The following is a 14,452-nucleotide window of genomic DNA, read 5'->3' as shown; positions in this document are numbered from 1 at the left end:
CCATGAGAAAAAGATTGAATAATCTACGAAAGGATAACGTTTTACGAGTCGGGGCATGGAATGTCAGAAACTTGAACGTGGTAGGGAAACTAGAAAATCTGAAAAGGGAAATGAAAAGGCTCAATCTAGATATAGTAGGGGTCAGTGAAGTGAAGTGGAAGGAAGACAAGGATTTCTGGTCAGATGAGTATCGGGTAATATCAACAACAGCAGAAAATGGTATAACAGGTGTAAGATTCCTTATGAATAGGAAGGTAGGGCAGAGGGTGTGTTACTGTGAACAGTTCAGTGACTGGGTTGTTCTAATCAGAATCGACAGCAGACCAACACCGACAACGATAGTTCAGGTATACATGCCGACGTCGCAAGCTGAAGATGAACAGATAGAGAAAGTGTATGAGGATATTGAAAGGGTAATGCAGTATGTAAAGGAGGACGAAAATCTAATAGTCATGGGCGACTGGAATGCAGTTGTAGGGGAAGGAGTAGAAGAAAAGGTTACGGGAGAATATGGGCTTGGGACAAGGAGTGAAAGAGGAGAAAGACTAATTGAGTTCTGTAACAAGTTTCAGCTAGTAATAGCGAATACCCTATTCAAGAATCACAAGAGGAGGAGGTATACTTGGAAAAGGCCGGGAGGTACAGGAAGATTTCAATTAGATTACATCATGGTCAGACAGAGATTCCGAAATCAGATACTGGATTGTAAGGCGTACCCAGGAGCAGATATAGACTCAGGTCACAATATAGTAGTGATGAAGAGTAGGCTGAAGTTCAAGATATTAGTCAGGAAGAATCAATACGCAAAGAAGTGGGATACGGAAGTACTAAGGAATGACGAGATACGTTTGAAGTTCTCTAACGCTATAGATACAGCAATAAGGAATAGCGCAGTAGGCAGTACAGTTGAAGAGGAATGGACATCTCTAAAAAGGGCCATCACAGAAGTTGGGAAGGAAAACATAGGAACAAAGATGTAGCTGTGAAGAAACCATGGGTATCAGAAGAAATACTTCAGTTGATTGATGAAAGGAGGAAGTACAAACATGTTCCGGGAAAATCGGGAATACAGAAATACAAGTCACTGAGGAATGAAATAAATAGGAAGTGCAGGGAAGCTAAGATGAAATGGCTGCAGGAAAAATGTGAAGACATTGGAAAAGATATGATTGTCGGAAGGACAGACTCAGCATACAGGAGAGTCAAAACAACCTTTGGTGACATTAAAAGCAACGGTGGTAACATTAAGAGTGCAATGGGAATTCCACTGTTAAATGCAGAGGAGAGAGCAGATAGGTGGAAAGAATACATTCAAAGCCTCTATGAGGGTGAAGATTTGTGTGATGTGATAGAAGAAGAAACAGGAGTCGATTTAGAAGAGATAGGGGATCCAGTATTAGAATCGGAATTTAAAAGAGCTTTGGAGAACTTACGGTCAAATAAGGCAGAAGGGACAGATAACATTCCATCAGAATTTCTAAAATCATTGGGGGAGGTGGCAACAAAACGACTATTCACGTTGGTGTGTAGAATATATGAGTCTGGCGATATACCATCTGACTTTCGGAAAAGCATCATCCACACAATTCCGAAGACGGCAAGAGCTGACAAGTGCGAGAATTATCGCACAATCAGCTTAACAGCTCATGCATCGAAGCTGCTTACAAGAATAATATACAGAAGAATGGAAAAGAAAATTGAGAATGCACTAGGTGACGATCAGTTTGGCTTTAGGAAAAGTAAAGGGATGAGAGAGGCAATTCTGACGTTACGGCTAATAATGGAAGCAAGGCTAAAGAAAAATCAAGACACTTTCATAGGATTTGTCGACCTGGAAAAAGCGTTCGACAATATAAAATGGTGCGAGCTGTTCGAGATTCTGAAAAAAGTAGGGGTAAGCTATAGGGAGAGACGGGTCATACACAATATGTACAACACCCAAGAGGGAATAATAAGAGTGGACGATCAAGAACGAAGTGCTCGTATTAAGAAGGGTGTAAGACAAGGCTGTAGCCTTTCGCCCCTACTCTTCAATCTGTACATCGAGGAAGCAATGATGGAAATAAAAGAAAGGTTCAGGAGTGGAATTAAAATACAAAATACAAGGTGAAAGGATATCAACGATACAATTCGCTGATGACATTGCTATCCTGAGTGAAAGTGAAGAAGAATTAAATGATCTGCTGAACGGAATGAACAGTCTAATGAGTACACAGTATGGTTTGAGAGTAAATCGGAGAAAGACAAAGGTAATGAGAAGTATTAGAAATGAGAACAGCGAGAAACTTAACATCAGGATTGATGGTCACGAAGTCAATGAAGTTAAAGAATTCTGCTACCTAGGCAGTAAAATAACCAATGACGGGCAGAGCAAGGAGGACATCAAAAGCAGACTCGCTATGGCAAAAAAGGCATATCTGGCCAAGAGAAGTCTACTAATATCAAATACCGGCCTTAATTTGAGGAAGAAATTTCTGAGGATGTACGTCTGGAGTACAGCATTGTATGGTAGTGAAACATGGACTGTGGCAAAACCGGAACAGAAGAGAATCGAAGCATTTGAGATGTGGTGCTATAGACGAATGTTGAAAATTAGGTGGACTGATAAGGTAAGGAATGAGGAGGTTCTACGCAGAATCGGAGAGGAAAGGAATATGTGGAAAACACTGATAAGGAGAAGGGACAGGATGATAGGACATCTGCTAAGACATGAGGGAATGACTTCCATGGTACTAGAGGGAGCTGTAGAGGGCAAAAACTGTAGAGGAAGACAGAGATTGGAATACGTCAAGCAAATAATTGAGGGCGTAGGTTGCAAGTGCTACTCTGAGATGAAGAGGTTAGCACAGGAAAGGGATTCGTGGCGGGTCGCATCAAACAAGTCAGTAAAAAAAAAAAAACTTTTTTTGTGTGGTACTGCAACCACTGACCAGGGTAGGATTGATTGTTGAAGATCACCTCAGAACTGGGGACCCCACACGCTTTAGTGTGGCACATGGCACTTTCTCGGTCGTGATCTTTCCATCTGTAGCTATGGATTCCTCCCCTCCTTTCAAAGGGGAGCTCATAACAATTTGTGTGACTGCGTTCAGTTTCTGATCATCTTCTCTTTTCTCCAGCATAACTCACCTGAATGCTATCCCAGGTGCATGTTCACTAATGCAGGTTGGGATGCCCTTTCCTAATCTGCTATTCCAACCACTCCACCACACAGTGGTGTTGATGAGTCTGTACAGAGTTTGACCAACACCATCCTTTCAGCAACTGCTTGAGCATTTTCTTCTACCTTAAGTTCTCCCCGATGGAAGACTGTCCCTTGACAGACCACTGAAATTGTTGCAGCTATTAAAGACCACTGTCGTGCATTCCAATGCTACAACAGCATCTATCTCTTGGCCATCTCCTGGCCTTTAAATGGCTTCCTGCATGGGCCCGTTATCTTCTGGAATGCCAGAAACAGATTTGTTGGGAACGATATGTCCCTGCCATAAGACTTCATTCTCTCTGTAGGCACAATTTTGGCCGCTGTCATCCTACAGGTGTCCTGGGAATTTCCCTGCATGGTGTTATCCTCAGCAGCCTAGACTCTTTGTCACTCAGCATTTTGCCCAGGCCAAAGTGTCAGTTCACTGTCTGCCTACACTGTCTGGAACAACTCCCTTTATCTTAGTGTTCCCTGACACCTGGAGCCTTATAATGCCTCAATATAATGGACCAGGTGCACAACCAAATGCTTCAACACATATCAGTGGCTGGCCAGTGTCATATACTATCCCTTTTTAACTGTCTCTGGAGAGAGGGGGAATTCCCTTCCCATTTGCAAGAAAGTGTTGCCCATTTGCAAGAAAGTGTTGTTTTTCCAGTTTTGAAATCAGGTAAACCGCCTCTTCAGACTGACAACAGTGTCATCTGCAAGGTACTTAACTGTATGGTGAGTCAAAGGCTGTACTGGATCCTTGAATCCCAGGATCTTTTGGCTTTAACACAGAGTTGTTCTTGCCAAGGCTGCTCTACTGCAGATAATTTGGTCTACCTGGAGTCTGATATCCGAATGGCTTTTGCCTGATGTCAAAACCTTGCTGCAGTCTTCTTTGATCTGCATAAAGCTTATGATACCACACAATACTACCATATTCTTGCCATCTTGCATGAGTGGAGCCTCCATGGCCCGCTCCTGCTTTTTATCCAGAACTTTTTTGAGGTATAGGCTGGGCCCCTTGTAACACCTCTCATCACTGAAGAAAGGGATTGCACAGGGTTCGGTTTGAAGTGTCTCTCTCTTTTTAGTGCCTATCAGTGGTCTGGTCATGGCTGCAGGGCCTATGGTGGCCCCCTCTTTGCAAGCAGATGATTTCTGCTTTTATTTTTGTCCATCTGTGATGGGCATTGCTGAACACAGACTGTAGGGAGAAATACACTAAGCATAATCTCGATCTGTCACTCATGGCTTCCATTTTTCGGCTGCCAAGAGCTGTGTTATGCAATTTTGTTGTCACCATACAGCCCCTTCCCATCTGGATCTGTACCTAGATGGCCTATACCTCATTGTGGTGGTCTCTCATTGTTTTGTTTTGGAACAGGTCTTTGATGCCTGGTTGACATGGCTTCCTCATCTTCGTCAACTAAAGTGGAGATATTGGTCGAACCTCAATGTTCTTTGAAGCCTCAGTGACACCAACTTGGGGGCAGATGACTCTACTCTGATAAGGCTCTACACAGCATTGGTCCAGTCCTGTCTGTATGACAAGGGTCTCACATATGGCTTGGCATCACTTTCAACATTATAGATGCTGAACCTGATACGTCATTTTGGGGTACAGCTGTCAGTTGCTGACTTTTGGACTAGCCTCCTAGCAGAGGCAGGGGTTCCACTTTTGCAGATTCTGTGCTAACAACAATTGATCGCATATGTCTTACACGTCCTCTGCTCTCCGGAGCACCCAAACTACTGTCTCCTCTTTACAAATATGAAGATCATCTCATGCAATGATGGGTCAGGTGTAGGGTTATGATCACCATCTGTATATGGTCGCTTTTTTCTGAACACCAGCTTTCCCACCTCCCAGCCCTTCTCCGGGCTCACTCACATACATGTTTGTGGTGCATCCCCCCCTCCACAGCTCCGTCCTGACCTATCACAAGGTGTGTTGTACTTGACTCATTCTCTCATCCTGAGGCCCTCCTTCACTCATTCTTCTCCATTCTCAGGACGTTTCGGGGTTCAGAAGTGGTCTATACTGGTGGCTTGATGGTTGCTGGTGATGTTGGCTTTGCTTACATTCACATGAGATGTAAAGACCTCTGCTCCTTGCTGGATGGCTACTGTGTTTTCACTGTGGAGTTGGTAGCCATCTTTTGTGCTCTTGAGTATATCCATTCTGTACTAGTGAAGCTTTCCTCATCTGTATTGACTCTTTGAGTAGTTTACTAGCTCTTGACCATTGTTGTCCTCGCCACCCCTTGCTCTTCAACTATCCAGGAGTCAATTTTGCCCTTGAAAAATGTAGACACTAAGTGGTTTTTGTCTGGAACCCTGGTCATGTTGGGATCCTGGAGTCTCGCTGACATGTGGCCATACTGGCTACCGGCAAGGTGCCTCTTAAGATTGGTATTCCAGAGTCAGACGTTCAATTGGTATTACACTGTCAAGTTCTAACGACTTGGAATGGCACACCCTGACTTTGATGAACAAACTATGGCAGGTAAAGGAGACAACAAATCTGTGGAGGTTCTCCATGTGGGCCTCTCGCAATGATTCCATTGTCCTTTACCAGCTCATCATTGGCCATACTTGGCTGACTCGTGGTCATCTCCTCAGTCACAAGGATCTGCCCCATTGTCATTGTGGTGCTCGTTTAACAGAGGTCTATATTTTGCTGGACTGTCGTAACTCACCCACCCTGCAGCGGGCTCTTAATGTTCCTGACAAGCTGACACTGGTGTTAGTGGATGATGCCTCAGTGGCTGACCTAGTTTTGTATTTTATTCATGAAGAGACAACTGCCACTCTCTCTAAGGAGGGCACCTCAGTCTTATCAGCCCTTTGGAGGATTGGCAGGATACCCTGTTGTCTCCTCAGCCCCAAATGGGCAGGGGCTGTCTGGGCTTGGTAGTGTGCCCCAACCCTCACCTTTCCTGCTCTTTTGCTCTTCTCCCCCTTTCTTGTGTGTTCTGTTTGACTTGGTGCTCTTCCTCTGTTTTCCTGTGCTTCTGTCACCCTGTCCATGTTGCTAGTCCTTTCTAGGTATTGTTGGATGGAGTGCTTCTGATAAGTTGCAAGGGTACAACCCCCATGGCCCTTTCTGCCTTAGAGGGCCTCTGGCTGTTCCCTGGGTGGGGCACCTCACCAGTTGTTCCTTTTTCCCCTTTTCTTCTTCCTTGTTCCTTTCTCTAGGCTTTGTTGACCTTTGGTAGATCTTGGGGTTTTCTTTCTTTGAGTTTCATGCACTAGACCCTTCTTTGGTATCTGCTCCAGGTAGCAGAGACTGATGGCCTGTTATTATTTTGGTCCTTTTAATCATGAAACCAACCTAATGTTTTGGCTTGGCCACTTACAGTAGTGCATTACTCACCACTGCCTTGTAGGTACATTCCTTATATTGCATACATATCTGCTCATACAGAAAGCTGGCCTTACCTTTTCCATCGTCTCTAGTTCAGCCTCAATACTCTTGTTTCTTCACCTTTTGTCCAGTGTTTTTGAGGATTCACCAATCCTCAGTGCTATTAAATAGTTGTCGTCTTATGCGTGATCCTCACTCCCACCCTTCTGGCTAATTTGCGTAGGTTACGGAGTTGTGTCCTTGTGCAGTGTTATGTTGAACAAAATTGGTAATAACCCATGACATTTTCGATCTGTAGTGAATGTGCACTGATATGAAACTTCGTGGCAGATTAAAACTGTGTGCAGTAGCGAGACTTGAACTCAGGGCCTTTGCCTTTCATGAGCAAGTGCTCTACCGACTGATCTATCCAAGCATAACTCAGGGCCTGTCCATACAGCTGTACTTCCAGCAATACCTCATCTCCTACCTTCGAAACTTCACAGAAGTTCTCCTTTGCTGGAGGACAGGTTGTGAGTTGTGCTTGGGTAGCTTAGTCCATAGAGCACTTGCCCACTAAAGACACAGTCTCACGTTCACATTTCAGTCCTGCATACAATTGTAATCCACCAGGAAGTTTCATATCACCGCACTGTGAAATTTGGATGATAGGAGATCAGGTAGTGGCAGAAGTAAAGCTGTGAGGATGGGTCATGAGTTAGGCTTGGGTAGCTCAGTCGATAGTGCACCTGCCTGCGAAAGGCAAGGGCCCCAAGTTCGAGTCTTAGTCCTGCACGTAGTTTTAATCTGCCAGGAAGTTTCATCCCTCTTACCTGTTGACACAGGTCTTGATCTCAAACTTTTTCTGATAGTACCCTTCTGAATCTCACCCTTACCTTTGTGACTGTCAGAATTTCCATTGTTAGTTCTCGTGTAGTGCCATCTTGTCCTCTGTTCTCCAATATCCTTCCAAGAGTCCATCTGTCAATGGAATCCTATGCCTTCATGAAGTCTATGAAGGTTACTACCATGTTTTTGTTCTTTAAAGTCATAGGTTCCACCAGTTGTTTCAATATAAATATGCTCTGTGCATCCTCCTCCTTTTCTAATTCCCACTTGATAGTTTCCAACTGCAGTTTCCATCTGTTTTTCTGATCTTTTCAGGAAGAATTGTGACAGTGATATTCCTCTGTAGTTGTTTGCATCCCTCTTGCACCCTTCTTACCTATCAGCACTATGATCACGTTCTTCCCTCCTTCTGGTAACATTTGTCTGCAAATTTGGCAGGTAACCTTGGTCATGTTGTCTATCACTTTGTCGCCTCCCCACTTTATCACCTTGGCTGATATCCTGTCTTCTCCAGTTGCATTTTTATTCTTTAGATCAGTTTTGGCCTTTTTGACATCATCCCTGGTTGGAAGGCGTGACTCTCTTCTGTGCCCATTCTCTGTTCCTATTTGGCTTCAGGTGGTTCACAATTCAGCAGTTCATGAAAGTACTCTGCAAGTATTTTGCACTTACCCTTCACTCTTAACAATCAGTTTCTTTTCCTTCTCTCTAATAAACAGTTCTTTGCCCCTGTAGCCAGTCGGACTCATTTTGCCTTTCCCAAAAAAGGGTATACCGTTGGTTTCCCTTAAGTTGTTCTCAGTCTCATCCAGTTCCTGCTTCGTCCTTTGTCTTCTGGTTCATCTTATTGTTCTGGACACTTTCTTTATTGTTCTGAGGAAAACCTCCCATTGTTCGTGGTCCTTCTCATTACTCCAGTTAATCCAGGCTTTCATGCAGTCCTCTGCCACTTCCTGACAATTCTTATCTCACTGCCAGTGCTTGTTTTTCTTTTCTTCCTTTCCCTATAGTTCTGCCTACTTTCCAGTGTTCAGCTTCATGTCGACCCATTCACTGTATGTTTCGACTCCTTTCTCGTATGCGACTTGATTGCATTTTAATTTGTCTGTGTTTGTTTTCATGTTTCCAGTTGCTATATTCATCTGTGGCCTGTTTGGAATCTGATGGCTCTTGACTTCTCTAAGATAGTGATGTGATTCTAATCTTGTATTCTTCCTGATCTCTTCGATCAGACTGAATGCTATATGGTCTGTCTGGAAGACGGGTGCATGGCTTGCTTATATCTTTCTCACCCAGTTTGGCCCTGAAGTGTATTGTCATCATCTTCTTTTGTGTTCTCGACACAGTTCAGTTAACCTTTCTTCATATTTGTTTGTCCTGTTATGTACTGAGTGTTCATGTACTATTTCCATATATTGATTCTCCCTTCTAGTCTGTATATAATAATCACTTAACAAATATCTTGACTTGTCTATGTGGTATGCTTTCCAGCACATCATCTAGCTCTTCCCAGAAACTACCTATTACTCTCTTTTCTTTGCTGTTCTTGTCATTAGTAGGTACATTTTCATTTACTATTCTATACAAATTTTTCCTGTTCATATTGTCAGCATTGATATTCTTTCTATTCTACACTATATTTCAGTTACGCTGTTGCTGTATCTATGAACCCCGTACCAAGGAATATGGATGTGTCTTCCCTTTCTGCTCTGGGAGAGGAGCCGGAGGAATGGACAGAAAAGGGGGCAGTGGAGATTGAACAGTAAGAGGAGATGGACAGAGGTAGGAGGTGGAGGGAAGGAGGAGTAGGAGATGGACATGGACAGAGGGGCGAGGAACATATGGACAGGTGGGGGGGGGGGGGGGGTGGAGGAGGGAGGAGGAGATGGACAGTGGGAGGGGCAGGTGGAGATATAGTGTGGTGGTGGAGGACATGGACAGAGGTGGGGTGAAGGAGGAGATAGACAGAGAGGGGGGGGGGGGGGGGGAGTTAGGAGATGGATGAGTAGAAGATTGGAATAAATACATACCCGGGCAGCACTGCGTGTTTTTCCACAGCTCCCTCCTAAACCACTGGACCAATTTCAGCCAAACTTGTTCCACCTGTCTGTTACTGTCAAGAAACAATCACCATGGGGGTAAGAACCATGTACCTATCATAAATCAGGAGACATGACGTAAACTCTGAGATGCGTGAAAAAATGCCAAATTGTGCATCTGTTATTTGCTACTAAGACACTCCTACAGTTGAGTCATCGTAACAAAATTCTGAAGACTGGGTAGAACTTTTGGCAGCTTTCAGTTGCTCAGCGCAAATCGCTGTAGGTGAAAACAATAGTCATCCATAGAGCTATGAAGAGGTGTTGCCTTAGAGATGTTTACAGAATCATGTTGTAGATAGGTGAAGCAGCTGCACCCAGTGTACAGGAACTGTCTGAGATACTGTACTTATACATTGTACGTTATGTATATTTCTCTGTACAGCTGTATCATAATTTTAAAGGCATTTTCACAAATACATGGAAATTAATTTTTTTCAATAATAGCAACAAATGCAGTTCATTTTTTGTTTTTGTATGATTGCAGTTTTGGTTGATGGGATATGAGGTTTCATGTATTAGGGACATTTTGGTGAGTGTCAGAATTCCTGCTGTGCCACAGACCTTCCAATCATTGATACCTGTATGGTGTTTACAGTGGGCAGGAGTTTACTGTTTATTTGTGTAATTTTAAAATTTGTGTAAAAATTAATGATCCCACCAAGTGGAATCTTCGTACTGTAACATAGTTTGTGAATGTATAGAAGTAGACCCTATCGAAATTTATGTTTTTGGAAATTTGGTAAAAGAAGTTTCAGTTTGAGGCTGGTGCATCATGTTTACTGGGAGATGAATGAAGAATATTCATGAAGAAACACGACGAGATCAACCTTCAGTTGTGATTGACGAACTCAAATCAAGGACTGAGGCAAAAATTTAACAGGGTAGATGTTTCACTACTGGTAGACAGAGTTGTGCTTCCTGAAATTGCACAATTAGTTCTTTATCAAATTGTTAGTGGTGATCCGGGCTATAGAAAAGTGCGTGCCAATTAAGTCCCTTGGCTTTTGACAGATTAAAAAAATAATAATGGAAGCTTTACTGACTTTTCTCACTCACTACAACAGGAATAGTGAGGTGTTTTTAAGCCACATTGTTACTGGTGAGAAGCCCTGGGCTTAGCATAAAAGTCCAGAAATAAAATACATGTTGTTGGCATGAATATCCATGATCCTCAACAGAACTAAAAAAGGCCAAACAAGTTCTGTGCACCGAAATGGTTACGAACACTGTGTTTTGGGATTGAAAGAGTGTCTTACTCGCCAACTTCATACCTAGAGAAGAAACAATAAATGCAGCAGCCTATTGTCTGATCCTTCAGCGACTATTCCATGCCATTGAAAATGAATGATGTCAATTATTGTCCACTGGCATTGCCCATCTTTACAATATGCTCATCCACATTCTGTTAAATTGAAGGAAAATTTGCTTTGGCGGTTAAAGGGGAATATTTTTGGACCTAATTGTCACCAAGTGATTAGCATCTTTCTTCCAAAATTGAAGTACTCGTTGGGTGGAAAGCACACTGGGAATGACAACGAACTGAAAAAGGATGTTAGCGACTGGTTCAGTAACTTTGCAGTAACTGAGTATGTAGAAGGCATAGGAAAGCTCATGGAGAGAGCTACAACAAATGTATAAATTTAAATTACTACTACATAAACACCAAAATATATTGTGAAATAAGTTTTATTTTTTTGAATTAAAATATCTGTAGAAACAAACATTATTTACTTTTAGAATGACCTTCAAAAGTTATCTACAATAAATAAATGTATTAGTGATTTAATGTCCCAGAGAATTTAAACACAAAGTTTGTAGTGTTTGTATGGGTCTGCTTTGAACAAACATTTCAGTCTTCGTGTCGGCACTCTGTCAGTTCCTTTTTGATAACAGAGTCTCTCTTCCTTTTTTTATCCATTTGTAATATTTTATCTTTATGCCATTCCTCCCGCATTGAGTATCTTTGACTCTTTTTTTTCATACCACAGTGTTAATCAACAAGAGGAAATTAATCACTCTCACCTTCTGCTTTCTAGAAGACTGTCTGTGTGCATAATCGGCACTGTGTGGGATTTTATGCTGTCTTCTCATCAACAATATCTTTGCTTGTTCTTTAGTGCTATATTTCACATGTTTCTGTGGCAGCTAATTTGGTTCGTAATGCAAGAAACAGAATGAGACAATAGTCTGGAGAAATCTGATTTGTTAACTTGTTTCTTCTGCGCCCCATACTGCATTTTTTGCTATTTTATTGTCACACATTTTCATTTCTTTAACTCACATATGATTTGCGGTCAGTGTGTTATGTGCTTTATTACGATTGTTATAATGTAATGTGCATAAACAAAATTAATATTAGCTTTATCATTATTTCAGTTGAATCCAAAAACATTTATAGAAGATGGAGAACTTGAAAAAATCAAGAAAGAGCGTGGATACACATATGAAGATGAAATCACTTGTTCAAAGAACTGTTTACCAAACTATGAAGAAAAGGTAGTAAGATAGTTTTCATTTCTACTGAAATAATTGTTAATTAATGTATTTATGTTAAAAGTTAAGAACTTTATTGAAGTTGGATATGTAGAAGACTTTTTACAATTCTGATACACTACTATAAAGAAATAAAAGTATGAGAGACAGGAAAGAATAAAAAGCTGGAGGAATACTCCCTGACTGCAAAGCTACATCTATGTATCTACATATATACCCTGCTAGCCACCAAGTGGTGTGTGGCAGAATGTTCCACTTGCGGATCGCGTGAGGGAAAAACAACTGCCTGAACGCCTCAGTACGAGCTCTAATTTCCCTTATCTTTGAATGGTGATCATTGCACCTTATGAAAGTTGATGGTAATAATATATGCTCTACATCCTCGGTGAAGATCAGATTTTGGAATTTAGTGAGCAGCCCCTTCTGTTTAGTGAATCGTCTATCTGCAAGTGTGTCCCACTTCAAACTGTCTATGAGATTTGTAACGCTCTCGCGATGGCTAAATGTACCAGTCATGAATCTTGCTGCTTTGGATCTTCTTAATCTCTTGAATCAGACCCAACTGGTAAGGGTCCCATACAGATGAACAATACTCTAAGACTGGGTGAACGAAAGTATTTTAAGCAATTTCCCTTGTTGAAGGACTGCATTGCTTCAGGATTCTACCAATAAACTGCATTCTACAGTTCGCCTTAGCTGTTACTTGTGTAATCTGATCGTTCCATTTGAGATCATTTTGAATAGACACACCCAGATACTTGACGGATGTTACCACTTCCAAAGACTGGGCATTTATTTTGTACTTGTACGTTAATGGGGATTTTCACTTTGTTATACGCAGTAGGTTACACTTACTAATATTGAGAGATAACTGCCAGTCATTACACCACGCATTTATTTTCTGCAAATCCTCATTGATTTGTTCACAACTTCCGTGTGAGACTACCTTCCTGTAGACTACAGCATCATCGGCAAACAGTCTAATGCCACTGTCAACACCATCAACCAGATCGTTTATGTAAATCGTCAAAAGCAGGGGACCTATTATGCTACCCTGGGGCACACCTGATGTTATGCCTGTTTCTGTTGAAGTCTCCCAATTCAAGATGACATATTGCTCTCTGTCTGTTAGAAAACACTCTATCCAACCGCATATGTCATCAGATAGACGGTAAGCTTGCACTTTTTGGAAGAAGCGGCAGTGCGGAACTGAGTCGAATGCCTTTCGAAAGTCGAGGAATATGGCACCAACCTGGGAGCCAGTATCTAGAGCCTGTTGTATATCACGCACAAAGAGTGCCAGTTGTGTCTCGCGTGACCACTGTTTCCTGGTTTCTGCAGGTGAGCTTCTCAGAGTCTAGAAAGGTCATTATGTCTGAACACAAAATATGTTCCATGATTCTACAACAAATCAATGGCAGTGAAATTGGCCGGTAATATGTGCATCCAATTTTCTACCCTTTTTATAGATTGCTATGACCTGGGCCTTCTTCCTGTCTCTACATCTATATCTACATCAATACTCCACAAGCCACCTGACGGTGTGTGGGGGAGGGTACCTTGAGTACCTCTATCGGTTCTCCCTTCTATTCCAGTCTCGTATTGTTTGTGGAAAGGAAGATTTTCGGTATGCCTCTGTGTGGGCTCTAATCTCTCTGATTTTATCCTAATGGTCTGTTCGTGAGATATACGTAGGAGGGAGCAATATACTGCTTCACTCCTCAGTGAAGGTATGTTATCGAAACTTCGACAAAAGCCCGTGCTGAGCTACTGAGCGTCTCTCTTGCAGAGCCTTCCACTGGAGCTTGTCTTTCACCTCTGTAACACTTTCGCGATTACTAAATCGTCCTGTAACGAAGCGCGCTGCTCTCCGTTGGATCTTCTCTATCTCTTCTATCAACCCTATCTAGAACGGATCCCACACTGGTGAGCAGTATTCAAGCAGTGGGCGAACAAGTGCACTGTAACCTACTTCCTTTGTTTTCAGACTGCATTTCCTTAGGAGTCTTCCAATGAGTCTGTCTGGCATCTGCTTTACCGACGTTTAATTTTATATGGTCATTCCATTTTAAATCACTCCTAATGCCTACTCCCAGATAATTTATGGAATTAACTGCTTCCAGTTGCTGACCTGCTATATTGTAGATAAATGATAAAGGATCTTTCTTTCTATGTATTTGCAGCACATTACACTTGTCTACATTGAGATTCAATGGCCATTCCCTGCACCATGTGTCAATTCGTTGCAGATCCTCCTGCATTTCAGTATAATTTTCCATTGTTACAACTTCTCAATATACTACAGCATCATCTCTTTTAACTTTCCGCTGTTCTAATGATCTCTGATAGATGATGGATAAGAGTGGTGCTGTATTTGTAGCATAGGCAACATAAAATCTTACGGGAATACCATCTGAGCCAGATGCCTTCCTTGCGATTGTTTGATAATTGGAAGAGAGAATGGTG

At 42.1% G+C, this 14,452-nt stretch overlaps 1 protein-coding gene across 1 annotated transcript in view; it reads left to right on the top strand.

The window, feature by feature from the left end:
- The window catches only part of LOC124616738 (1,2-dihydroxy-3-keto-5-methylthiopentene dioxygenase), a 59,809-nt gene that overhangs the window by 34,327 nt on the left and 11,030 nt on the right, over positions 1–14,452 (top strand). Inside the window, exon 3 of the mRNA XM_047145107.1 lies at positions 11,870–11,989. Within this exon, the coding sequence (XP_047001063.1) occupies positions 11,870–11,989 (120 nt within the window). The remainder of the gene's footprint in view (positions 1–11,869; positions 11,990–14,452) is intronic.

This window comes from Schistocerca americana, chromosome 1, assembly GCF_021461395.2.
Source record: "Schistocerca americana isolate TAMUIC-IGC-003095 chromosome 1, iqSchAmer2.1, whole genome shotgun sequence".
In the NCBI taxonomy this organism is placed as follows: domain Eukaryota; kingdom Metazoa; phylum Arthropoda; class Insecta; order Orthoptera; family Acrididae; genus Schistocerca; species Schistocerca americana.
The sequence above is the reverse complement of the archived record's forward strand: the minus strand, read 5'-3'. Positions and strand labels throughout refer to the sequence as shown.